Consider the following 26,275-nt stretch of genomic DNA (forward strand, 5'->3'; position numbering starts at 1 on the left):
GATGTGGCGGCATGTGAGTGGCCAAAGTAAAAAAAAAAAAAAAACTCAAACGACAAAATTTTTTTAAACAACTACTAGTACACTTCACGGTCCACCATGGTATAATTGGTTTTTATGGCAAGCATTACTGTGTTCATTAACTGATCTATCATTGTTGAACCAAACCAATATAGTTTTTCAATCTTTTAATTTCTTATTAAGATTATGGCATTTTTAAAAAACCTAATATCCATTTACTAATAAGATATTTCAAAAGAGAAATTTATTTTAATTTATTGTTTATAGATATTGTCATACTGACTTCTACCAAAATGAGAGATTGGATATCCTTTGTTTAGAAATTTGTTTCTTGTATGCTTATTGTTTTTATATTTGCTTCTATGTAATGTTTTTTTAAAAGTCATGTTTATTTAAGAAGTAATAAAATGCAATCATTTATTTTTGTTAATAATTAAATTATTAAAAAAAAAATTTAAGAACCTAAAGGTTCTTACCATTGTAACACAATAAATTTAAAAACCCCATCACAAACTCTTCATCTCAAATTTTTCAAAATTTATATTATAAATATTGTAAAGAACCCACAATGGGTCTCTCCTATTGTGGATGGTCTAAGTGGTTTCGAAGCCCAACATCACTGGACTTCAATATTAATATGAAGCTTAAAGAAACATTATATCTTTTTGTTACATGAGTATAAGTCCAATTAACACATGTAAGACGCGTTGATGATTCTAATTTGATAGGAGAGCAGAATCGATTAAAGCTCACCGACTTCCGACAAAAGCTCCACCTTTTCATCCAAATCATCATCACTTTCACCACTGGAGCTGATCTTCTTTTTAGATCCTTAATCCAGTAATCAAATCAACTAGAGTCTTCAAAACCCACTTGAAAGATCCTTCTACAGATTTAACCGTCAATAAACATATTGGGACCGTCGCATACTGTGATTAATAGATGAAAATTTTCAGATCTTCATCATCTTCTATCATCTCATCTCAACTCAAAGCTCAAAGATATAAGCTCCGCTTATGACCTAGACTTCATAGAGAAAGGTCAACTTCATAAAGAAACGAAGATATTTTCAGTGAAGATATTATTCTAATCTTTTGAGGACAGTTAAACCAACGATTAGAACAATTGATTGTAAGCGGGACTTAGCCCAAAACAAAACTAGCTAACCCAGAAAACAAAAAATCCAACTATTGAAAAGGAAAACCAAGTCGGAAGACATCCCTAATATATTAAAAGAGAACGGCATTTGTACTTTGGGTCGGATCAATTTCAAATTTTTAATCCGGATTCTTAAATTAGATCTTTGATAGGACCAATTCAATTTACATAAATGTGTATTTTCATATTAAATTCATTGCATATATATAGGTAACTATAGTTAATGTAGGGGATAAACACGATCAGCTACTCGAGTATCAATGGATCAAGAGTTACTAAACGTTGCTCGGATTTCAACTTACTTATGTATCAACTAGATTCGGACCCGCGCTACAGCGCGGAGGAAATAATTACATATATATAACTTTTAACGGATTAGAATATGTTACATTTTAATTTTGTTAGAGTGCAGTCGATTACGGTAAATCATATATTTGTATAATAAGTTTAAATAAAATAATAAAGGAAAAAGCGAGTAAATAATCATATACTGAGTTTTGATACAACTAAAAACACGGTGAAAATTTAGCAACACGAAATAATATTTGTCGATAAATTATTCATTTTTACTATTTTTGTAGTAAAAGTACGAATATACGTAAAATTACATATTTACAATATATTTTTTGAAAGTCCAACCCGTAACTTAATTTATTTCGTAAAAAACTTTATTCGTAACTCGCTTTATCATTATAATTGTGATTTTAACAAACTACCCGTGAATTATCTAAAATTTACATAGTTTGATATATAATATATTTTATCAATAAAAAGTATGTCTCCAAATTACATTTATGTCTTCAAAAAATATTTCAGTACTTTAAATTCTAAAAGTTTTATATATTTGAACCTTTTATTTATAATATTTTGAAACTATTTGAAATTTTAAATATGCTCATGTAACAATGGTTTTAATATTGGTCATACTTATAATGATTTTAAACCATTGTCCAAAATATTTTATCGAGTGTAGTTGAGTATTATATGTCCCTTTTGAAAAATTCAAATTGCACATATGCAAAAAAAAGTTAAATTTCAATTAAATATTTATATTATATAGTATAATATTATAAATTAAAAAATAATATCGAATAAAAGTGAAATAAGAATAATATTTTTTAAATAGATTGTATTAAATTAGTTAGAGAAATATTAGTAAATCCTATAATTAATTATGGATATAATACAATTCTAAAATTAGATTTGGAAAGTATCCGGTGTATGTATCCAAATCCATTAATCTATCCAACTTTAAAAGATCCAATTACAAATTTTGGGTAATTTTTTAAAATTGACCCGACCAGAAAGCACTTTTTGTACTTCTCTTTTACTAATATAGGGATGGATCAAAAGAAAGATGAATTCAAAGACTTCAATTGAGAAAAGCTTTCTCTGTTTTTATAAGTATCAAAACAACTACTGTTCCCCTTACATAGCTTAGAGTATTTATACTCTCTTTATAGGATCCCAGGGAGTGGCGGACCTATGTGTTGCAAAGGCAGGTCAGCTGACCTTCCTAAACTTAATTTGTTTGGTTAGTTTCATGGGATTTTATATATTTGCAACTAGTTTAGTATGGCTTATTACATATTTTTATAGCTATTTGACTTGGACAAAATTAAATCCTGTGTACGCCATTGATCCCAGGTGTTAATGAGGGTTTGGTAGCGTATTCTTTGGTTCAAGTAGGGCCAAATGGGAGACATGTAGATGTTGGTGATAAGGTTCTATCTTATGTTACTACTGGAAGAAGAGAGAGTGCTGCTAGGCCAACCTTCAGTGACGAGATTAACTATGAGCAGGGTATGCAAGCTGAGGATGTAGAACCAGTCTTTGATGATGTGATTGACTTGACCAAGACGGACGGTTCTGGAACTGTATCCGCTGAAGAAGATTCAATCTATATTGGCCGACTGTTCAAAGACAAAGACCATATGCAAAACACCATCTCCATATATGCTATAAAAAGACTCTTCTATTTCCACCAAACAAGGTCTGATCAAAGAACGCTTATATATGTCTATGTTGATCAAAGATGCATATTGAGAGTGTTTGGGAAAGCAGTATCACAATTCTCAAAGAACTTCTCAATAGACAATATATTGGAAGTATGGAACAACTTGCATGTTCGTAGATATGTAACAGTCTAGTCAAGGAACGTTGACTGATCTTCACTATGACGCAAAAACTTGGTTAACAACGGGATAGATCTGAAAGCAAGGAGCTGAATGGGAAGAGGGAACCCATGAACAGTGAGTGATGATTGCTTGAGGTTTTTTATAAGATAGGCCTTATCAAGCGTTTGAATGAATGGCGGCCCCAAGGGTAGCGAAGGAAAAAATCGACACTTTTCACCATCTCAACAACTTCTACTAATGGTTTGACTAGCTGCGTTCTGCACAGTAGGATTCCTTCAACAATAACAACTAACGCGAGTCTAAACTTACGCCAAGCTGGCATGCTTGGTTCACTCTTCAACATGGTGACCAGATCCTCAACGGTCTCCTCCCCAATGTGCGGCCAATAAGGGTATACCAGTATGGAGCAAAACTGTCAAAATGAGTAGTTGCAGCCACTAGCTCTGCTGTCGGAAGAGAAGGCGCACATGAAAGACTAGTCAATTGTACAAATTCCAGGAGAGAGAAACATAAAGGTTGGCCACGATAAACAAACCACATTGCGTCACTGTTAGGAGTACAAAGCTGTCTACATAACATTTGATGTACTAATTGGCCAAAGAGAGAGCAATATCGAACCAGCAACGAGAAAAGTGCACTAAGAGGAGAAGACAACAACGTTTGTAGCTCAGGCAATCCAGCAAGTATATGTAAAATGTCTATTAGGTAACGAGGTCTCGAATATGAGTTAATTTGAACCACATGACCTGGATAACAATCAACAGCAAATGTCCTTTTAGGCAGGTCAACTGGAGTAGACAACAATAAACCAAAATTTAAGTTATGTCGTGAATATAGCATATAGAAGACATATAATAAGGCCAAAAGAGGACTAAAGTCAAATATCACAAACATAATGAAACAAGTATAAGCCACATTATCACAAATATAATAAGCAACCCAAACATAATGAATAAAGAAGGTAGATTAAACATAAACCACAAATATCACAGATACAAAGATATAAAGTAGCAGAAACATGAAGTACGATGAAAGGAGAATGAAACTAAACCCTAAGGGCCACTGGAGGATGGAGTCCAAACGTAATCGAATAAGTAACCCAAACATAATGAAACAAGTCAGCTATATTGCGAATAAACTAGAAAACCAAAGAGAACAACCAAGCAACTAAACCATAAAGAACAAAGCCAGATGAAACCAAAAGCTACATAGAACACACATTGGCATAGAAACGACATAGAAGAAGCAATGAAGTAAAACTGGCTTGGACACTGAGCATAAAAGCATGTCAACCAAGGAAGCAACACAAGAAATTTGATTTTCAAAGGTAAGGAACTATGCACAAGAGAACCAATAGGGTCAAAGAAGAAGGAAACTAAACCCTAAGGGCCACAGGAAGATAGAACCCAAACGTAATGGAACAAGTAGCCCAAACATAATGAAACAAGTCAGGTAAATTGCATATAACCAAAGAGAACAACCAAGCAAGTAAAATGTTCAGATTAAGGAGTACCAAAGGTGAGGAATTATATACAAGAGAAACAATACGAGTGATCAAAGAAGGAAACTAAAGCCTAAGTGTCACAGGAAGATAGAACCCAAACGTAATGGAATAAGTAGCCCAAACATAATGAAACAAGTCAGGTATATTGCAGATAACCATAGAGAACATCGAAGCAAGTAAAATCTTCAGATTAAGAAGCAACTAAACCATAAAGGACAAAGCCGGATGAAACTGAAAGCTACATAAAACACACATTGGCATAGAAATAACAGAGAAGAAGCAATGAAGTAAAACTTGCTTTGACACTGAGCATAAAAACATGTCAACCAAGGAAGCAACCCAAACATAATGAATAAGGAAGATAGATTACACATAAACCACAAAAATAACAGAAACATGAGATATGTAATGCAACAAGATACTAAATGAGATGCTAAGGCCCCTACACATATGGAAGCAAGCAAAATGAGCAAGCAGGGAGAATAACGAATTACCAAGTATGTAAACTCTTAGAGTAAAAGATAGTAGGATGAAAGAAGAAGGAAACTAAACCCTAAGGGCCACACAAAGATAGAACCCAAAGATAATGAAACAAGTGAGGTTTATTGCAGATAAACTAGACAAACCAAAGAGAACAACCAAGCAGCTAAAATTTTCATATGAACGAGCAATGGTAACCCTAAGGGACAAAGCCGGATGAAACTGAAAGCAATGAACCACACTTGCAAGAACATTTCGCAAAAAATCAACAAACGAGGAAGCAACACAATCAGGACTAAAGTAATCACATATTTAACCCATACCAAATGTAAAACCCGAGATATCGTTGAAAGTTTTACCCGGTGACACTGAAGTACTAGATTGAGTGGGAGAGGAAGACATGCTTTCCGATTGAACCTAAGAACCACGAGAACAGTAACAATTGGAATAAAGCAACAACATATAGTGACCAACAACAAAATCCAACCAACCTATCGAAATCAAAATCGCCGTAATACCTTTACTAGTACCAGCAACTTGACGATTAAAAACGGAAGAGACGAGATCGGATTGAATATCTTCTTAGATGAAAACCGAGAATCTAGATGTGCAATTCTAGATTGCTGCCTACAATTGTACATAATAGAGAAAACGAAGTCGGATTTTGATAGAGGGAGAGAGAAATGAAATTGGTTAGACAGAGAGAAGAGTTCAAAATTCACTTGTTAACTACATTGATGTAGAAGAGCAGCATCAATGGCGGAGAGAGAAAAAATCAGGAAGAAAGAATTTAAATTTAAAAAAGTTTTTTTTTTTAAATACGAAAGTAAACTATAGGTTGAGAGAGGTTAAACATGTCATTTGACAATAGTTAGAAATGCTTAAATCAGTAAGCACAGAGAAAAATGCTGCATTAGACAATACCTATAAAAAAAATACCGATCATGTAATTAACTCTATATATATTTGTAATCTAAATTTGTTAGTTGAGCCATATTTTTCATTTTGGTCTATTTCGTTTCAAATTAACCGAATAAAAACAATTCAGTTTTTTTTTTTTTACAGATCAGATTTAATTGCCTAAAACCTACCTGAATAAATTGACATCTGAACCAACTCGAACCAAACCGAATTTTAATTCGGGTCAATTTGTTGGGATTTTTTTTAAACCAATTTTTCTCAAACAGAACAACGCAACCCGATCAACCCTGTTAAACCAAAATTCTAATATAATTTGTTTGTTTAAAACTAAGGAACAACAATATTTCATCAAACATTCCTCAGACGATGGCTACATTTTACAACTAGCAATTTGGCTTCTCTTTACAGCTGACTTAGACCAGCAAAGAACACAAGGTGGCTCATTCAGCCATGGAGGCTGGTGTTCATCAACTTCAATTCCAGCACTGACCTGAAGTAGCGAGAACACAATGCCTATGGTAAGCCAATTGGAGCAATGCTTTACAGTGAATAGACGACAGTGAACAAATGAAAGTTTTGAAATGATTCCAGACTTACCATCGTGAACACAGGTCTGGTGCTGGGATCCGTTAACATTTAAATCAAGATTTTTACAAGATGATCAAGCGAATTATCTGCCCCATAGACTTAAATGCCTTTGCTGTTTCCTTCAAGCATTTATTTTTCTCGTCCCGAGTCCAGTGCTTCATTTCCAAAAGCATCACGTCAGATAAGATCACAAGCATTTGTGAGAACCTTGGTTTTAGCAAATGGAGGAATGAAGAATTAAAAATTTTGTAGACAATCTCACCTCTCCAAGCACGTTAAGCTTCTCACGGACGCCTTTAAGTAAGTCTTGTGCATCTCCTTCCCACCTATTGAACTCCATCTCCTTTCCTTCCAGAAGCTTCTCAGATACCTTAATGAATCAATTGATCAGTTACATTTGAAAACCGCACATATAGAAGGGTGACCAGGCAATTGTGACAGTCTAAATCATGGGATATTGACAAAAGTATGAACCAGAACATGTATCTATTTGTTTATGCAACAAAACCAACAAAAAGAACGAACGACTATGATACATCTTAAAAATAAAGGCAAAGCATAGTTCAGCTATTGCTTAACTAATAGTCAGTTAACAAGTTCTTTTGAGGCAAGCTTTAACAAACTACTGGTTCAGGATCTCATTGTTTCTTTATTACGGTTCTATTTGATACATTTTTGTGATTTTAAGATGAGTCTAATGAAGAAGAAGATAAATCTTCTCAGATTCTCCCATTCTCATTGTCATGCACTCATGCTTCTCGCAACCCTCTCATACCCACCATAACCCAAAAAAATCTTTCTAACCCCAACTCTCTTGAATCGACTTATATTTCTACTAATCTTTAACTCTATCAAACTAGCTGTTATCCATTAATCATGCTAGATATGACCTTATGCAGTTGAAAAACTCCTCTATGTTACTACTCCATGAACACTTATCACAGAAACTAACCTTTTTTACAATAACTTGACCACCAGCAATGTGCGAAAAGTAGATACTGTAGAAATGAGAAAGAAACAAAGGTGCACTTTCTCCTGCTTGTTCTTCCAAATACTTTGCATAAGAAACTCCAATGTTACTTGGTTCTGGTATAACCAAATCTTGTCCTCTAAACCATTGTAGATCCTTCTCAAGACTTTCACATCTCTCTAATCCTGTTCTCCTGAAGTAAGCATCTGCACGTTTACCAAACACATAAACACAAATCATTAACAAATAAAAAAAAAAAGCCATAATCCCAAGATACATCTCCTAAACCTAAATCATTAACAAATCATAATCCTGTTCTCCTCAAGTAAGCACAAAGCCATAAACCCAAATCATTAGCAAATCACAAAACTGTCCACATAATCATAAACCATGCCTAAGCCTCTAGGGAATGTCAATGTTCTACTCTTGAAAGTGAAATTATGTCAAAAGCATACAAGAACTTCTCATAAACCCAAAATATTAACAAAGCATAATCCTGTTCTGAAGTAAGCATAAGAACATTTGCATAAACCCATAAACCCAAATCATCAACAAAGTATTCTACCATGCCTAAGACTCAGAAATCTAACTTTGAAAATAAAATTAGTCCAAAAGAGAGAATTTTTCTTACATGAAACATTCTCAGATTCGTCAACAATTCGTTCAATAGTATCAAAGACAAGCTTGCTATCAACTAAGTACTTAAGAAACCCTTCTTCACTCGGCCTCCAAGTCTCTCCCTTTACTTCATCATCATCGTCTTCATATTCTTCTTCGTTTTCAGTATTATCACCAGAAAGATTCAATTTTTTTCCACTAACATTGCGTAATCTCATAGCTACGAATCTCATTTCCTCAGTTATCCCAATGTTTTCTCCTGGGTACTGTTTCCTGTACCTAGTTCTCTTCCTCTGTGAAGCCTTTTGCTGTGACGGTGGTGTTGATGAGGAACGACATGGATTGAGAAATTGATTATGTGGGTTTCTCTGAGTTGGGATTTTGAATGGGAGAGAGAGAGTATAGGTGTGGAGATGAGAGTGAGTGAGCTTGTGAGGTGTAGAGAGTATTGGAGTTGGCCTGAGAAGAGAAGCCATGGCTTCCGACGACCAGAAGATATGACTGCCTTTTCTTCGCTTTCACTTTTTCAGCCTATTGAAAAAAAAGAAAAAAAAAACCCTTAAACTTGTGTTTAATTACATGTCATGCCATTAACGTTTTTTTTGGCTTCTTTAATTGTCATGCAATTTTTTTTACTTTGTGAAGTGTACATGAGCAAATATATTAACGTTATTTAATATTAAAATTTTAATGAAATTTTATAGTATTAAATCAGATATGGATAATCAATTTATAAAGAAATTTAATATACTAATTTATTTAATCCTGAAGTATGGAAAAAAAGTTTTGAAATTAATTTACATAATCTTTAAATATGGATAAAACTAAAACAGTAAAGCTCCTCACCAAAAAAAAAACTAAAACAGTAAAGCTGTTTTTAAAAAACAACTAATGATGGACCCGCACGTACGTGCGGGGTTATTTTGGCAAAACTACAATTTTTTATGTAAATACAATTTTGATAAAAGTTTGTTATATAAGTTTATTTGAAAAACTATACATAGGCATACAGTTGTAAAATATAGATATTGTTTACTTAATATAGTTTTAAAATAATTTAAATGAAATTGTTAAATGATATTACGTGTTTATTTTTTAAAATAATCAAAACATTTCTAACTGTTTGCTTAGAGATGTTAACTCGGATTTGGATTTGGCTTTAGTTTGAATTATTTTACGCATAGTTTGGAATGAGAAACCCGTCCCGTCCCTTTCCGTCTCGTCCCGACCTGTCCCTTCCTGTTTCGTCCCAACCCGTCCCGTCCCGACCCGTCTCGTCATGTCCCGTTCGGACCCGTCCTGTCCGTATCGTCCTCTATACATCATATATTTCTGTCCCACAATCGTTTCTTTTTAAAAACATAATCATTTGCTAATGTTTATTATAAGAAACTTGGTAAGAGATCTAGACGGAATACTCGTATTCCTCGTTTAAATATTTATTTTCCACATTAATAAAACTCTAATTATAAATCTAAGTCACATGCTCCCACCATTTTCATTCACAAGGCACTGTCTCTAATCCGAGCATACACAATCCTTGTTCAATTTTTAATGTTATTGATGGTTCAATTTCATCTTTATTTCCCATTACTTTCTTCAATTCAAATATTCAAGTTTAGCCTTTTTTGTTTCCTACAGATTCAGGTATTTCTATTTTTTTTAATTCATGGGTTTATTGTAGTTTGCTGACTTAGCTCTCAGGGTTTTGTTTGTTTCACTGGAACTGTATGTGAGTATCTTTATATACGATATAATATAGTAATGAATTACAAAAATAATTGACTTCTTTATTCTTATTATTATATATTTAGTTCATCCATATTGGTTATGTTTTTTGTTTTAAATATTTTAACTATTATTGAACATACTTTAAGATTTTTTAACTTTCACTTTGAACATTTTTATGCTAGATGATGTAAACAAAATTACATATAAAACTGCAAGCGTTAATTAATTTTAATTGTAACATGCTCTAAGACTTTTGTATGAAAATCTATGCTTACATTCCGTTCGGACTTCTTTCCATCCCGTTCCCATCTTGTATAATATTTTTACTCTTGTTGCGTAAGATTAAAATTATTTTGCAGAAAGTGATCACAAAATCATGTGTTGATTTGATTAAAAATAAAATAATGTGTTTAATGCAATAAAATAATTCAAGTTTTATTATTTTGGCTAGATATGATATTTATTTATAATACGGTTGAAAAATATAATTCATTTTATACAATTAAAATTTTGATTAGTGACATATATATTCAAAATAATGAAATCAGCCCTTTTTGCTGAATAAATTATTTTAAGTCTTTATATTATTTTGAATATAATTATATCAATTGTACCTATATATATGTGGGATAATGTTTTTAGATATTTATAGTATATCATTTATAGTTTGGATTCATACATGTTTGACATTTAGTTTGGTTTCAGTTAGATAGTTAACGATTTTGTTCTTAACTACTTGATTGTTTTTTCTTTTCGAAACTTACTTAAAAGACGTAGAAATTAAATCTTAAAAATATAATCCATTTATTATTTAGAAATTGCTAATAAGACATAATAATTATTTAAATTTGATATATCCACTTATTATTTAGTTTTAATTTAGTAGTTAATGAGATACCAAAATATATGAAATCTTGAATTTATAACGATCAAACTATTACGATGTAATTAAAATTTTATTTTTTATTTTTGGATAGTTTGTAGATTTGAAATTGCATTATAGTTAGGAAAAATAATAATCGAACTAAATATTTTTCTTCTTGTCGATTTGTTATGTTAAGTGCTAGTTATTAGGGTGATTGAATTAATTCTGTATTTCTGAATGATTTAAAAAAAAATTGGATTATTGGTTTTTAAAAGGAAAAACGGAAATATCACATATCTAATCAATATATTTTAAATTCTTTTATTTTTGTGCTATATTTTCGAGATTGCTTTTTTCAATATGAATATTTTATGTGAAAAGAAGAGATTTTATATGAAAATAAGAGATTTTGTGTGATATATAATTTTTGCATGATTTTAGCCAACAAATTTTTAATTATTGATTTAATTAAGATTTTTATTCAAATATTTTTAACTATTTTTTTAAGATTATATTTTTTAAAATTTGATGATATAATTAATTATGTCGTATATTTCTCCACATTTTATGATATGTATTTTTATAATCAAACATATTTTTCATCTATATTTTTCTTAAATATGAATTATAATTTTCAAAAAATACTCTAAAATATATAACTAATATTAAATTTGTTTGCATATGTTTAATTTCGAATTTAATTGTCCATTTTTTATGGTAACAAAATTAAAATGATTTCCATAAATATAGATAGTTTTTGTTTTTTATTTTTTATTTATTTTTTTATTTTTTGCTGTCTTTTAGTGTGTTTGGTTATAGGTTTGAGATTGTATATTTTGTAATATATATTTTTCAAGTTTGTTTGGCTACAAAGACAAATAATGCTCCCCAATTAATAGTATAGATGATTCAAAATCATAGTATACATATGATCATAATGGATTTAAATCTGAGTGAGCAGAAAGTTTCACTTAATAAGCATCCAAGCTTTAAAATTTGTATATCAATTCATTCGATTTTAGGTGAATTGGGTAATGTTTAAAATATGTTTCATTTGATTGATTTCACTTAATAAGCATCCAAACTACACAATTTCTAATTTAATAGGCCTCATTTTATGGTAACGGATTTATTATGATTTCCATGAATCTGAGTTAGTTATTAGTTTTGATATTTTATATATATATTTTAAAGCAAATTTATTTCAGTTGAAAATATATTTTGCTGTCTTCAAGATATTTGAAAAATTTAATATATAATTTAATAATGTTTAAAATTAAAATTTTTTAATTGAGTTTAAATATTTATAATATTTTAAAACCTTTTAAAGGAGTAAATATTAATAATACTTAAACTTCTATAGAATTTAGATATTTATAGTATTATAATCTTTCCTTGGACCTAATTTATTTTAAACGTTTATTTACCTAATTTAATCTGTTTACATATACACAATTTAAAATACTATACATATCAGTTTATTTTAAAAGTTTCAAAATATTTTTAAATTAAAATGTTTTGAATTGTATTAGTTTAAATTAGGTAAAATAAACGTTTAAAGCATTATATAATCTGAATTTTTTTTTGAATTTAATAGGCCACATTTTAAGGTAACAATCTATATTAACATTTTTGAAGTATCTTTTGTGTTCTACCCATATAATTTTACTTATTTAAATTTTTATTTACAATGTTAATCCCTACAAAATTGCACAACACTCAATAAGTAAAACATCTAAAATCGATCTAATCAATTAATTTTATTCCCATAAAATCGAGAAAAAAAACTATAAATTTACTAAAATGGTGGAACAATTTTTATAAGAGTTCCGATTCTTCTGCAGAAAAATAAAACAGCAGTCAAATACTTTTGAAAACAGAAACAAAAGTTTTTTAATACCATATAATCATATACGCTTAAGTATTAATTACCAAAAAATACTAAATTTTATACTAACTGATTTCGCAGCTTCCCTTTCAAATTTTGTTTCTTCCGAGTTTCTACTATCAATAAAAAAAAGTCGCATTCAATAATATCTTATTGAATATTTCACAATCAATAAATATGGCAAAATTTTAATTCTATACTAGCATATTCTACAAAATCCTAACTAAAATCTACTGACACCTTCCGAAATTGTGAAATCTCCAAAGATATTACCTACTTACTCATCATGCTTATCTTTAAACGCTCATTGTCACTCTATAAATAGTTCATTTTACTATCATATAACACCAAAACGAAAACGATAAACACTACACAAAAGCTTTATTACTATCATATAATGGAAAAGTTTGAATCAAGCTTGAGAAAAAAGAAAAACCATTATTCGATTTTAAAACAAATCTATTACAATAAGATCATAAAATACAATATTTAATGAAAGTTGAGAAGATTTGAAGTTTCTTACCTGTAAACGATTTGGACTTAGACGAAGACTTTCCTTTATGAATTGTTTCCTTTAGTCAGGTGGATGTTTCAAAGGAATCCACTTTCACAATTTTTTTTCCTTTTTACACTGTTTTTTATTGAATAAAAATATTAGAAAAAATGCAACCCAAATACAAAAAAAAAAAAAAACAGTCCATTAGAAGGTCAAGTAGAAGTAATACCAATAAACGCGTTAGACAATACTGATATATCATCAGAAATTTTTTTAATAAGTTAGAATTTATATGAAGTAGAACTGTAGAAGTAATCTTAAAGAAATTTAAATACTTCCAGTATATATGATATAACGGGTTAAAATTTACATATATATGATTATATAGTTTTTACGGGGCATTCTCTACATTAATATATATTCAAGCTTTAAACAAAGTTTTTATCTATCAAAATTAGTTTAAACCATACTTTAAATGAATTTATAAAAAAATATTTATAAAAATTATTAATATCCCATGAAATGCTTTTCAACAAGAATTTGAAATATTAAAATATTAAAAAAATCTATAAGAAAATTTAAATGCGCTCGCGGATCATGTGATAGAGTGGGTTAGTTTAAAAAAAAATATAATTACATTTTTTTGTGGGTTGTCGACACAAAAAATATTTTAGTCTGAAATTAGATAAGTTAGACAAAAATGTTACGTCATCACCATTTTATTATTTTGAATATTAGTCATATTTATTTAAGTAGAATAAATTACGATTGTGTAAAAAAAAATCGTCATGTGGTATTCCACGGGTTAAATCATATAATTAACAATCAAAATACAATTGTACAATCTTAAATACAAAAAAATATTGATAATAATTAGCATATACAACTTATATTTTAAAATTTTAGTTACATAATATGTCTAGCAAATTAACAGTTATACAATCTTAAACAATAAAAAAATAAACAAAATAAACACATCTAATCTAAAATTTAATAATCTAAGTTAAAACAATAGTCCCGCGGTGTACCGCGGGTTAAAACCTAGTTTATTATGATTTCCATGAATATTGGTTAGTTATTAGTTTGATTTTTTATTTATTTTAAAGCATATTTTTTCATTTGAAAATCTGTCATTAATTTTGTTTGGCTATAGGTTTAGGATTACATTTTATTTCATTTTTTCTATTTAATCTGTTTGGATACTGTTGAATTAAGAATTCACACATGAAAAGGGGGTCTCAATTTCTTTAGGATAAAGTTAGGTTTTTGCTCAATAGATCAAAGATCTAGGGTTTTTTGTATTGATTATTCGATGCCCTAGAAAAGAGGCATCTTCTCTATTTATACAAGAGATCTAGGGTTACAATAAATGCTTGTATTCCCTAGATTTATAAAAAATATCCTCATAAATATTTGATTAGGGTTTATGAAACCCTAACGAGACAAAGTCGCCCATTTCCATTTTAGGAATGAACATAAATCTTCTTTAAATGCGAAACCGGGATTCCCCGATTCCGTTGGTCCGATTCGATTCATTCTTGGTTTAGGCCGGTATGTCGTTGGTGCTAATTCCTACACCAACAATAAGTCCCCCCCAGTTCGATGGGTCGAATATTCATTCGAGTTATGGAACTTTAGGTTATACCTGACCTAAGCTAAGAATAACCGAATTAAATTTGAAGCGAACGGTCGCCTATCTTGTTTGGATTGCCACATGTCGCTCATTCGGGAAGCGGCGTGTATGTCGGACGTCGAAGCGTCACCTAGGTCATCATTACTTTTCTTAGGTTTGCCGCCCAGCAGCTTCTATAAATATCAGATCTTCGCTTCTATTTTCTTCATTTCTGCTTCTTCATAAAAAAGGTAAAATTTTGCTCTACCCCCCTCCTTCTAGCGCCAACCGGCTCGGGATGGTGAGAATAACGTCGTCGTCTCTAATGTTTTGAAGGTCGGGCAGCCTTCCAACCTTGATCGCCTGGATGCCGAGGAGCGTTTTGCCGCGATTGGGATATACGTGAACAAGCTCCGACCTCTTTATGATCATCGAAGGGAGGAATTTGCCGACTCCGAGCTTTGGCTACTTCGATTGGATCGTCAAGCTCAGGTCGAGCGTACCAGGAAAAAGGCTCAGGACCGTTTTGACCGAGTGAAGGCGTTCATGACTGAGCAGGAGGTCGTTGTTCGCCCGAAGGAAGATTTGCTGAACCAGGCTCTCGGAGTCGAGGCTACGGTGGATCGGCTTATCACATAATGCCATGCCCAGATTCCCGAGGTGGAGATTGCCAATATCAAGGCATTGAGTGTCGAGTGTCAAAAAGTCGTTGACGCGCTTGACTACCTCGTTCTGGGTCCGCTGATCTGAACATGTCTTCAGATCAGCTTGGTCCGAAGATTCTGCTCTGAGCTCTATCCGGGATCAGCACGGATCAAATGCTCCGGTTTTCCAGGCCAATCTTTGGACTTCGGACGGTACTTCTGACCCCCATTGCGAGCTGGCCAATCCTGATGTCGATGTCGGCGCGGAGACTGTTTGAGCTTCCTTGGTTTTCTTTCTCTTTTTGTTGAACTTGAATGGGCAGGGGGCTTTTGTAATATTCTTTTGAAACTTTTTCGATTTATGTCGAGTTTCCCTTTCATTTCTTTGGAAAAAATGGAAGTATGCCTCTTTCGGAGTAGTGTTTTATTTTTTGTTTCTATGGCGAGTTGTGCCAAGAAATTGCCCATTCGGTGCTTTGAATAAAGTTATTATTTTGGTTTACTCGATTTATTTGGAACTCAACGAGCGGCAGGACGTCTCCCGGCTTACACCTCGCGGTCAAACGAGCGACATAAGGTGGAGAAAAACTCTGGGCTCCGTAAATGGGTGTTCTATCCCAAGCAGTAGTGTGCTTGTGCGGGGAGCGAGAGGAAACTCTGGGCTCGGCTTACCCCTTTGTCTAGGTCGGAAGCGGACTGCGAATTAAAACTCTAGGTTCGGCTAATGATTCCGTTCGGACTAGAACTCGGGTGCAAAATCGATCCAATGATCCTCTGGGTTGGCTTAATCCCGTAAAAGAGTTGTATGCGAAATCGATCCAATGATCCTCTGGGTTCGGCTTAATCCCGTAAAAGAGTTGTATGCGAAATCGATCCAATGATCCTCTGGGTTCGGCTTAATCTCTTAAAAGAGTTGTATGCGAAATCGATCCAATGATCCTCTGGGTCCGGCTTAATCTCTTAAAAGAGTTGTATGCATCTGATGCAAGTCGATCATCTGGCCAGGATGTCGACAAATGATTCGTTTTGAATAAAGTAGAAATACGTTCTAGAAGAACGCTAACTTTACTTTTATTAATAGTTGCTGCTGCATACGATGAAGGACTGCCTACGTACCCGAAAAGGGATCAAGCCATCCGTAGTTCAGTGATTATAAGGATGTGTTGAGTTCGGATTCCCGAACATATTTTTTTTTTTTCCTTTTTGCGAGGCATGGCTCGGCTTTTGTGTTATGCGAGACAGGGCACGATTTTTTTCTTATGCGAGGCATGGCTCGGCTATATCCTGAGATAGCAACTACGTAATAATTGACAAGGGCTGCTAAGAAGCAGGCTTATGAGAACGGCAGAGAAGCGAGTTGAAGCTGCTGAGATGCGAGCTGAAACTGCTGTAAGAGCTGAAGGGAGCTGCTGTGAAGCAAGCTGAGACTGCTAAGAAACGAGCTGGAATGAACTGCTAGAGAGCTGTTGAGGTGCGAGCTGGGGAGCGAGCTGGGGAAAGCTGCTGAAAAGAGAGCTAAAGCTAAGACGAGCTGCTGAGAAGTTAGCTGAAGCTGATAAGTAAGCTAAAGTTGAGAAGTGAGCTCAAGCTGAGAAGCGAGCTGAGGAGAGCTATGAGAGCAAGCTGAGGAGAAGTTCTGAAAGGCAAGCTTCCGAGGCGAGCTGCTGAAGAGCAGGCTTACGAGGAGTGCTGCTAAGAAACAGGTTTACAAGAGCTACTGTTTGGCGAAGTCTCGCTCAACTCTTTTAATTAGCTCGGTTAGCGAGAATTTTCAGATCAAGTGTGAGCATAGTATAAAAGAGTAATAAAGCAAGTATTATCAAACAATGCTTATTAATTTCATAGGTAGTAATACTTATCTTTGGTTTTGGAGACAATGAGTGGGTTGTACCTTAGACCCTTGTCGATGTAGGATCTTCGTTAGTTCCTCTCAGACACGCATGAATAAGTTGTCAACGAACCGTTACTTTTTCGATTCCACCGTTGAATCACTATCTAGTAATATCATGAACCTCTCTGTAAAATTCCGTCTCCATCAGATGTCGAATGTGTCTTCCACGAGCCCTCTAAGTTGAGGCGATAAGGGGCGTTCTTTCAGATTTTTGTAGATTCTAGCCACTTCCAAAGCGATGTGCAGATGGAGATTAACTCGGAATGAGAATCCGTTTATTGCACTAGACTCCTTGTAGAAAGATCTTTTCAAAGATTCTTTGGTCAAGTTCAAGTTCCTTCCGGTTCATCGGGAATTTGATTTTGATGCTGGATGATCCGAAACTGCATTTTTGGAGTTCGGAAGGGTTGCGTCTGATGCATACGAACAATGATAACTGTCGTCAGATAGCGCCGATTGAAGTGAGATCGGTCTTGATAGAAATATAAGCTTCGGGGCTTCAAAATTTCACGTAGATCGCCTCTAGCTTCCTTCGATATCATCGGGAAACTAGTCAAGAAGTGGGATGATCTGATTATAATGAATCTGTGTGTTCGGATTTGTGCATGGTTGCGTCTGCTGCAAACAAAAAATGATATCTCTCGCCAGAAAATGTCGATTGAGGCGATAATGGTCTTGTTGGAAAGATGAGCTTTGGGGCTTCAAAATGATATGTATATCAACTCTAGATACCTTCGGGATCGGCGGGAAACTGCTCCCGAAGTTGGGCGATCTGAATTTTTGGACAAGACGTGTCCGTTCTTGAAATATGATGATAACTTTGGGTAGACAGTGTCGATTGAAGCGAAGTCGGTTTCACTAGAAAGACAAACCTCAAGGCTCTAGAACGATATGTAGATCGATCCCAGGTTCCATCCTGATCGATGGTAGATTAGTCCTGGACTCGAGCTGCGAGTTAACTAGTTTGCTGACGAGTTGACGAGTTGTTAGTTAGGTGAATTGTTGATAAGCTGTAGGCTGAGGAGCTGCTGTACACGGTAGGTGATAACTCTCAGCACCGAGCCGACATTCAGTCGAGGTTGGGCTTTTCGGAAAGCTGACATTGAGGGCAATCTGTAGATAGGTTATTCGTAACCTAGTTCGTTCTACTTCGTCAGAAAATCAGACTTGAATATAACTGTTTGTATAATGACGAATCAGTGTTTTAACAGGCCGGTTCTGTTTCGGAGATATGGTGACAACTCTGAGCAAACATCTCCGATTGAGACGAGGTTTGATTTTCCGGAAAGCCAACATTCGTGGAAATCCATAGGATAGGTTATCATAACCTAATTCATTGGAATCGACTGGGGGATCAGTCCCGAAGCTGTTTGATCGGAAACAGATGGATCGGTATTGACATACTGCATCTGCTGCAGTGAAACGTTGATATCTTTCAACATATAGCTCCAATCGCAGCAAAATTGTACTTTTTGGAAAGCTCTTTCTCTGAGAAATCCGTGCATATGTAGAAATTCATTTAGTTCTTTATACTCGGCTGGGAAATCGATCCGTAGCTGATTGGTTGGAAACAAACGATTCTGCGTTGATAGACTGCGTCTGCTGTAGAGAAACGTCGATATCTCTCAGTAGATAGCTCCGATTGAGACGAACTCGTGATCTGTGGAAAGCTTTTTCTCATAGAAATCTGTGAGTAGGTAGAACGTAATCTAGTTCGTTATACTCAGCCGGGAAATCGGTCCCAAAGCTGTTTGGTTGGAAACAAACAGATCTGTGTCTGCTGCAGAGAAGCGGTGATATCTCTCAACAGGAAGCTCCGATTGAGACGAACTTGGGCTTTACGGAAAGCTGACGTTCAGTGGAATCCAGGGATGGGTTTTTGGTAACATAGTTCGTTGAACTTCGCCGGGAAAGCTTCATGCAAAGAGACGTCTCGATTGAGATTTCTTCCTTTTTTATCATCGGTTGTTAGTTATCTTCAAATCGGTTTTTCTTAGTGGTAGATGAACATAGAGACTCTTGTGTAAGAGTCCCCACCGACGGCGCCAATTGTTGAATTAAGAATTCACACATGAAAAGGGGGTCTCAATTTCTTTAGGATAAAGTTAGGTTTTTGCTCAATAAATCAAAGGTCTAGGGTTTTTTGTATTGATTATTCGATGCCCTAGAGGCATCTTCTCTATTTATACAAGAGATCTAGGGTTACAATAAATGCTCGTATTCCCTAGATTTATAAAAATTATCCTCATAAATATTTGATTAGGGTTTATGAAACCCTAACGAGACAAAGTCGCTCATTTCCATTTTAGGAATGAACATAAATCTTCTTTAAATGCGAAACCGGGATTCCCCGATTCCGTTGGTCCGATTCGATTCATTCTTGGTTTAGGCCGGTATGTCGTTGGTGCTAATTCCTACACCAACAGATACACTTTTAAAAAATGATCCCCTTTTAATAGTATAGATCATTTATTCTGCTACGAAAGTTATCTAATCTCCAACAAAGATAAAAATCATAAGTAGCTAATTCTAATGCCAAAAATGAACTAGAATCAGACTTGTGTTTATAACGGATCCAAAGCTAAGATTCAAAAGCCATCAACACAAACTAGTCAACACTCAACACAAACAAGAGGAGAAAAGGGTTTTAAAAGAAGTAACCAGAGGAGAAAAGGGTTGCCTCAAATCTCTTTGGTTGCTTTATAACAATCGCTGCACTGTCCTGTTACAAACCAAAACATCAAAATCAAGAGTCTTTAACTGATATTAAACCATAAACGAAACTAAAAAGACAAGAGTGACTGAAGAAACTAATTAGAATCTGCAAAAAAAGCTCCAAAAACCGAACAGACAAACAGCAGTTGAGATCACATAACATGCTTAACAAATTAAAGCTGCAAAAAAAGCTTAATCAACTAGAGTGACTTATGAAACTAGAAGAAGAACCAGAAGTTACAAACAAAATGAGTTAGTGAACTAAGTACACAAACCAGACAACAACACCTTCAAAGAACAACACATTCTATGAGTTAGTGGACTAAGTACGTACACAAACCAGACAACACATAAAACACTAACTCATTGTCTTTTTATAACGGATCTCATTGTCTTTGTGTCATTGGTGATGATTGCCTAGGGTATCTGATGTCCAAAGTTGAAAAAAATGTGTTTGGACATTTCGTTTTTCTTAGGCATAAATTGAAATTAGGCTTTGCGACACTGTTAGCTTCTTTTCACATAAGCTACCTGTTACATTTAAAACACTAACTCTAAATCTAAAACACTTACTCTAAATCAAAAGGTGTGAACAACTAGAGATTGCATTGTAATGGAGATATATAGAAAATCAAATCAAAGCAAAAACAGTGGTGTTATAAATTCTAATTCTACAATTACACATCCAAAGCTAGCATCTTTTGATCCCAACGAATTTACTAAACTGTTGCAGACAGAACTAGAGAGGGAGATTCATAAGCAAAATCAACAAAAGAACAAGAATTTCAGAAAAGGAAGATTCAGTACACACAAAGCAACATTAGTACACACATGATTCAGTTGGAGCCAAATCTAACTTAAACGCAACAACATAAGAGAGTGACCAGAGGAGAAGACTAACCAAAATCCGCAAAACCCACTTCGAAATCGACAATATAAAGCTCAATCTGTGGCCAACAATGGCGGACAAAGAAGACCCATATGAAATCGATGAGTTTGTGTTTGATTTCGGAATCGAACACAATGGAGGACAAAGCAATACTCACTGATTCGATGTAGGAATTGAAAGTTTGGGTTTCAACAAGCTAAGACAAGAAGAACTCTCTGATTCAATGTCCGAATGGATGATAAGAAGGAAGGCGTCGAATCTATCGTAGGGAAGAGAAAGAAGAAAAACTATGTTTTTAGTGTTTTGATTATCGTTTAAGATGATGAAGTTGAAAAAAAAAACCACGGGTACCCATTTACCCATAGTCTTAGAGCAAACGCAGCCGTTGGACGTCCTACCAACATTTTTTTTTTCAGATTTAAAAAAAAAGAAAAAAAAAACCATTGGCGGGCCGCCACGTGTCAGTGGGGGCCGCGAATAGTAATATACGATGGCAAGGGACGTCCAAAATGGACATACGTCCCGTTAATGTTTTATGTTTTTTTTTTTTCTCGTTTAACGTGAGGGACAGGGGGATAACCCATTGATGCTCATGCCCTTAGGCCATGGGAATCCTTGTACCAATGTCAGTCCCCTAACAAAAAAAATCAAAAAAAAAATGAAAATGGCGGTCGTACCGGGACTGTCCTTCTTCTCTTTCTTCACTAATCGCGGACTCCACTGACACATGACGGCCTGCGATTAGTTGCTTCTCTGTTGTTTTTTAAAGAAAAAATCTTTAAAAAAAAATTAGTTTGTTTTTTTGTCTGGGACCAAATGGGCGATGCCCATGCCCTTAGAGCATGATTATTGGTAAGCTTTTAGGTTTTAATCTTAGTATTAGTTTATTAGTAAAATTGAAAAAGTAAAAGATAAGAGTTGTATTTTAGTTTTTAGTTTTGAGATTGATTATTGGTAGACTCTTAATTTAGAATTCTTAAAAAAAAAATATTAAAAATATTTGGTTTTGATTGTTTTTACAGGGTTATACTTGTAGAATATGGAAGAAGGTGAATTGTATTTCTGAAACCAAATTTCATATAATTGTATTTGTAAAGTACAAATGCCCAGAACGTGTGTTGGTTTTTAGTTTTGTTATTTTATATTTAAAACCACAAATACAAATTCCTGAAAAAATACAAATGCCCAGAACGTGTGTTGGTTTTTCACCCTTTTTTTTCTTCTTCTTCGGCCACTTACACACTAACACGTGTTCGTCTCTTAGGCTTAAGCTTACCTCTTAAGTAAGATACATCTTTTACCATTTTGCATCATTAATCATTTAATTTTATTCCATAAAAGACCTAAGAAACCTCTAAAGACCCACCGTTAATCATGGTCTTAGTCTCTTAGTCAATCTCCAAAGGGAGATGCTTATTTAGGGGTTCTAGCCAAATTTTTTTAAAATTTAATGATTAAATTTAAGTTGTAAAACTCTTAGAAAATGTTTAATTTTTCTATGTCCAATGGTGAACCCCATAAGAGGTTCTAAAAAGTAAATACTTAATTTTTAAAATATAATTTTTAAAAAAAAAATCAAAAAACTAAAATTATATAACAGTACATAAAATTCAAAATTATATTACATTACATGAACTTTTTAAAACATACAAAATATAAAGATTGAAATCGGAATAAACTAGCCCTGGACACAAAACGAATATTCGGAAATTTTTTGATATTCGTGATTCGATTTGCTTCGACCGAATAGTTGATTTTGTTATTTGCTTTGATTCGTAAAATTTTTAGTATTCGGAATTTCGAATATTCAAATTTTTTTTGTAATCTTCGTAAATTATTCACTTCGCTTCGCCTCGACCCGTCTAATATTTTTTTTTGAAACTAAAAACATATAGTACATAAACATAAAGTGCAAAATAAGAGATATTAGAGGTTCTTGTTTGACAGGTTTTCAAAATAAGAAGGAAATGTAACCACCGTCCATAGGATTCTCGCATTTTATTTTTTTCTAATAAAGTTTTCTTTGCTTAACAACAAGATTTAGGAAAAAGCCCAACAGACCAAAATATAATAATTTGAATAATTGGTCTGTTAGATATAAACTCAAATATATAAATACACATATTATATATATATATTATATAATGTTTTATATTTATCTATACTATTAAAGCTGAAGTACCCATTTGTTTTACACTAATGTTTTCAAATAAAATAAAATACATCATTAATCGAGTTTATAGCGGATCTTTTAAAAATTAATGGATCTATTAATCGGGTTTAATTATTAAATCACAGTCGTTAATCTGAAGATCAATTCTTAAGCGTTCATTTTAAAAGATTTGATTAACAACATTCAATAGTATCTTACCTAAATTTAATCCGAATGACTACATTTTAGGGAATAACAATCTCTAAGTTTTAGCTTTAGTTATATTTTATTAATAATATGGTAATCATTAAATATGTTAATCAAAACGAGATCCTAATAATTCTATAAAAAATAACTTTTAATTATATGCAAATATATACTATATAAAAGTTGAGGCTATAAGTTTTTGAGAGCGTCCACATAGGATTTTAGACGACCAATCACAAAGTTCCATGTCAATAAACTTTTAGACGACCAATCACAAAGTTCCATGTCAATAAACTTTCTTAAAATTTTAAGTTTTCTAAATAATTTATTTAATTAAAAAATACAAATACAATTAAATGTTATATTGTCAAATACATAAATAATTACAAGGAAAATTTTAACATTTTCAAAAAAAAAATTCTGAAAGAAAAGGAAAATTACTACGAGTCTACGACTGAAAGTTAACAATAGTAAAAGAACTTTTTAAAACTATAAAGAAAACTTCTACTTAACTGCAATAAAAAGAAATTGAAAATTTTCTAATTTCTAACGTTTGATTTATGTATAAATAGCCATCTAAAGCAGAGAATGGAACAAGCTCCAAAACGCTTAGTTCTTGAAAGATGAACCAGAGAACTTATTGTATTACAATGGCCCGTACAATTTCTCTTTCCACTCAACTACGACTGTCTTTAGTTTTTGATTAGCTATCATAGGGTTTTACTAACCAAAAGGTTGTTGTTAGGATCATCCACTTCATGGAAGCACGAAACCCCAAAAAGGGTGGCTTACTTATGGGGTTGGAGCTTCTGCTAATCGGCCAAAAGGTAACTAAATTTTTAACGTTTCAACATCTCATAAGTTAACGTTCTAAACATTCAAATAATATGGGAGAATTACTTAGATAGACCACAATTGTATTTTTATTCCTTAAACAGCCAAATCTTTTTTTTATTCCTTAGATGTTTAGTGGGATGGGTGTAATTACAATAAACACTCTTTGTCTGTTTTCACTTAAAATTGCCACATCAGATCCGAAAATGCCACGTCATATTGCCACATCATCATCGACAGTTATTCTTTCATTAATTATCAAAAGAGAAACTGAACAGTTTCTTTCTCGTCACTGTTTACAATTGAAAAAAAAAAAAAAAAAATTTCTCTCTCGCGACAGAGAACTTCCTCGCCGCCGACGACGAAGATAATACTCCTTTTACACAGTACTCGCCGCCGACGCTCTCTCTGTTTCGCTCTTCAAACTCGCCTTCAGTCGCTGTGAAGAGAAGAAGTCGCCGTGAGTGAGTCGTCGTTTCGTTGCTACATTCGAGACCTTTCGTATTCCGGTAAGTGTCGAACTGTATTTAGAGTTTTTCCGACTATACTCGTGTTTGTTTTTGCTTATTATGGCTGATTGTCGCCGTCGTTTGCTCTATTCATTCGACGGCTGAGTTACAGTATTCTTGACGGCTGATTTGTCAGATCTATAGATTCGACGACTAAGTTACTTATCATGTTATGGCTGAGTTACTTATCATGTTATGGCTGAGTTGTCTTAGTTTGTTATTGATGCGGCTGAGTTATTATATTTGTTATGGCTCACTTATTAACTTATTTTATGTTGTGGCTGAGTTATAGTTTATGTTGTGGCTGAGTTATAGTTTATGTTGTGGCTGAGTTATAGTTTCTGTTGTGGCTGAGTTATAGTTTATGTTGTGGCTGAGTTATAGTTTATGTTGTGGCTGAGTTATAGTTTCTGTTGTGGCTGAGTTATAGTTTATGTTGTGGCTGAGTTATAGTTTATGTTGTGGCTGAGTTATGATGTGTTTATACTTATTTCAGATGGCTGCAGAACAAGCAATGCGTTACCCACCGAGACTTTACGAAGAAGGGATGTCTAGCCTCAAGAATAAAAGCATGTGTACCTATTTTAGGATGGCAGATTTCCCTGGGGTTAGGGAATCAATTGGACAAGACGCGTGGGATGAGATCAAGCAATTACCTCTTGGAATAGTTGCTAAATTAGTTGAAAGCAAATTCGTTTGGTTTGCTAAGACTGTACACTATCTATTGTGTAATCAGTTGAGAATTAAACACAAAGAGCTTTGGTGTTTAGTTGGTGGCCAGCCTATAAGGTTTGGTTTGAATGAATTCGCTCACCTCACGGGGTTAAACATAGATCCAACTCCATCAGAGAAGTTTGAACCTTCAGTTGACTTCAAAAAGTTCTTAACAGAAGAATTGAAAGTTCCCGGTGGGGAAGGTCCAACATATGATGAGCTACTTAAAGGATTATTAGTGTGCCGGTCATGGTCTGTTGAGAAGCGCAAGTGGTTGGGGCTATTGATTTTTCTAGCCATTGGACTCTACTGCGTGCATCATAACTCACGGATACCATTTGAAGCTGCAAAAATAGTTTCTGGTGATAAAGCCGTGAAGGCTTATCCATGGGGTCGGGTCGCATTTGAGACTATGGTTGATAATGTCAAGTGCTTGAATCCTAGAGGTAGTTTGTACACCCTTGGTGGGCCGGTTTACGTGTTACAAGCTTGGGCATATGACTCTATCAAATGCTTAGGAGAGCGATTCGGGAATTTAGTCGAGAATGAAGAGATCCCGTTGTTTCGATGGCTTGGGACCCGTACACGTTCAGCATTAGATGAGGCCATTGCTGAAGATATCAAAAAGTATAGTGAGGTAACTTATATTTTAGTGATCTCTGTTTTATGTTATGACTGAGTTACGATTTAGACATGGCTGAGGTATATATTAGTAATGGCTGAGTTATAGTTT

The 26,275-nt window shown here is 33.7% G+C and overlaps 3 protein-coding genes across 10 annotated transcripts in view; 1 reads left to right on the forward strand and 2 right to left on the reverse strand.

Annotated features, from left to right (window-relative positions):
- Positions 1–616: 616 nt before the first annotated feature.
- Positions 617–6,085, reverse strand: LOC111831222. 7 transcript variants are annotated; one of them, XR_002834448.1, is made up of 5 exons: positions 6,021–6,085; positions 5,817–5,925; positions 5,658–5,715; positions 2,951–4,102; positions 617–1,039 (listed from the first exon to the last, which is right to left on the reverse strand). XR_002834448.1 is itself a non-coding variant. In XM_023785140.1 (5 exons), the coding sequence occupies exons 1-5, from the start codon at positions 6,050–6,052 to the stop codon at positions 3,752–3,754; spliced, it is 375 nt and encodes a 124-aa protein (XP_023640908.1). In that variant the 5' UTR covers positions 6,053–6,085; the 3' UTR covers positions 3,112–3,751. The 7 variants fall into 7 exon arrangements, 6 of the variants coding, with proteins under 6 accessions (XP_023640908.1, XP_023640907.1, XP_023640910.1 ...); XM_023785140.1 differs by lacking the exon at positions 617–1,039 and having other exon boundaries at positions 3,112–3,757; positions 3,933–4,102; XM_023785139.1 differs by lacking the exon at positions 617–1,039 and having other exon boundaries at positions 3,112–3,760; positions 3,933–4,102.
- A 401-nt stretch (positions 6,086–6,486) lies between these two features.
- Positions 6,487–21,452, reverse strand: LOC17889658 (probable inactive heme oxygenase 2, chloroplastic). Of its 2 annotated transcripts, XM_023783986.1 has the most exons (9): positions 21,284–21,452; positions 21,139–21,184; positions 20,184–20,244; positions 13,403–13,510; positions 8,409–8,926; positions 7,760–7,983; positions 7,070–7,177; positions 6,817–6,962; positions 6,487–6,709 (listed from the first exon to the last, which is right to left on the reverse strand). In XM_023783986.1, exons 5-8 carry the CDS (start codon positions 8,869–8,871, stop codon positions 6,870–6,872), a joined length of 888 nt encoding a protein of 295 aa, XP_023639754.1. In that variant the 5' UTR covers positions 8,872–8,926; positions 13,403–13,510; positions 20,184–20,244; positions 21,139–21,184; positions 21,284–21,452; the 3' UTR covers positions 6,487–6,709; positions 6,817–6,869. The 2 variants fall into 2 exon arrangements, with proteins under 2 accessions (XP_023639754.1, XP_006294713.1); XM_006294651.2 differs by having other exon boundaries at positions 21,139–21,452.
- Positions 21,453–25,324: 3,872 nt separating this feature from the next.
- Positions 25,325–26,275, forward strand: part of LOC111831039 — a 5,711-nt gene continuing 4,760 nt past the window's right edge. Inside the window, exon 1 of the mRNA XM_023784546.1 lies at positions 25,325–26,179. Coding sequence (XP_023640314.1) covers positions 25,325–26,179 — 855 coding nt within the window. The remainder of the gene's footprint in view (positions 26,180–26,275) is intronic.

Source organism: Capsella rubella, unplaced genomic scaffold (assembly GCF_000375325.1).
Source record: "Capsella rubella cultivar Monte Gargano unplaced genomic scaffold, Caprub1_0 scaffold_4, whole genome shotgun sequence".
NCBI lineage: Eukaryota > Viridiplantae > Streptophyta > Magnoliopsida > Brassicales > Brassicaceae > Capsella > Capsella rubella.

Bases quoted from the DNA above. Each gene is read 5' to 3' on its own strand.
- LOC111831222 (XM_023785137.1), bottom strand. The intron at 5,716-5,816 runs GTATTACGGCGA...CGTGGTTCTTAG, and splicing joins AGTTGCTGGTACTAGTAAAG to GTTCAATCGGAAAGCATGTC. The intron at 4,103-5,657 runs GTAAAACTTTCA...TGTCTACTCCAG, and splicing joins TAGTACTTCAGTGTCACCGG to TTGACCTGCCTAAAAGGACA.
- LOC17889658 (XM_023783986.1), bottom strand. From the start codon at position 8,871: ATGGCTTCTCTTCTCAGGCCAACTCCAATACTCTCTACACCTCACAAG. The intron at 7,984-8,408 runs GTAAGAAAAATT...GTAAACGTGCAG, and splicing joins CGAATCTGAGAATGTTTCAT to ATGCTTACTTCAGGAGAACA. The intron at 6,963-7,069 runs GTGAGATTGTCT...TTGGAAATGAAG, and splicing joins AGCTTAACGTGCTTGGAGAG to CACTGGACTCGGGACGAGAA.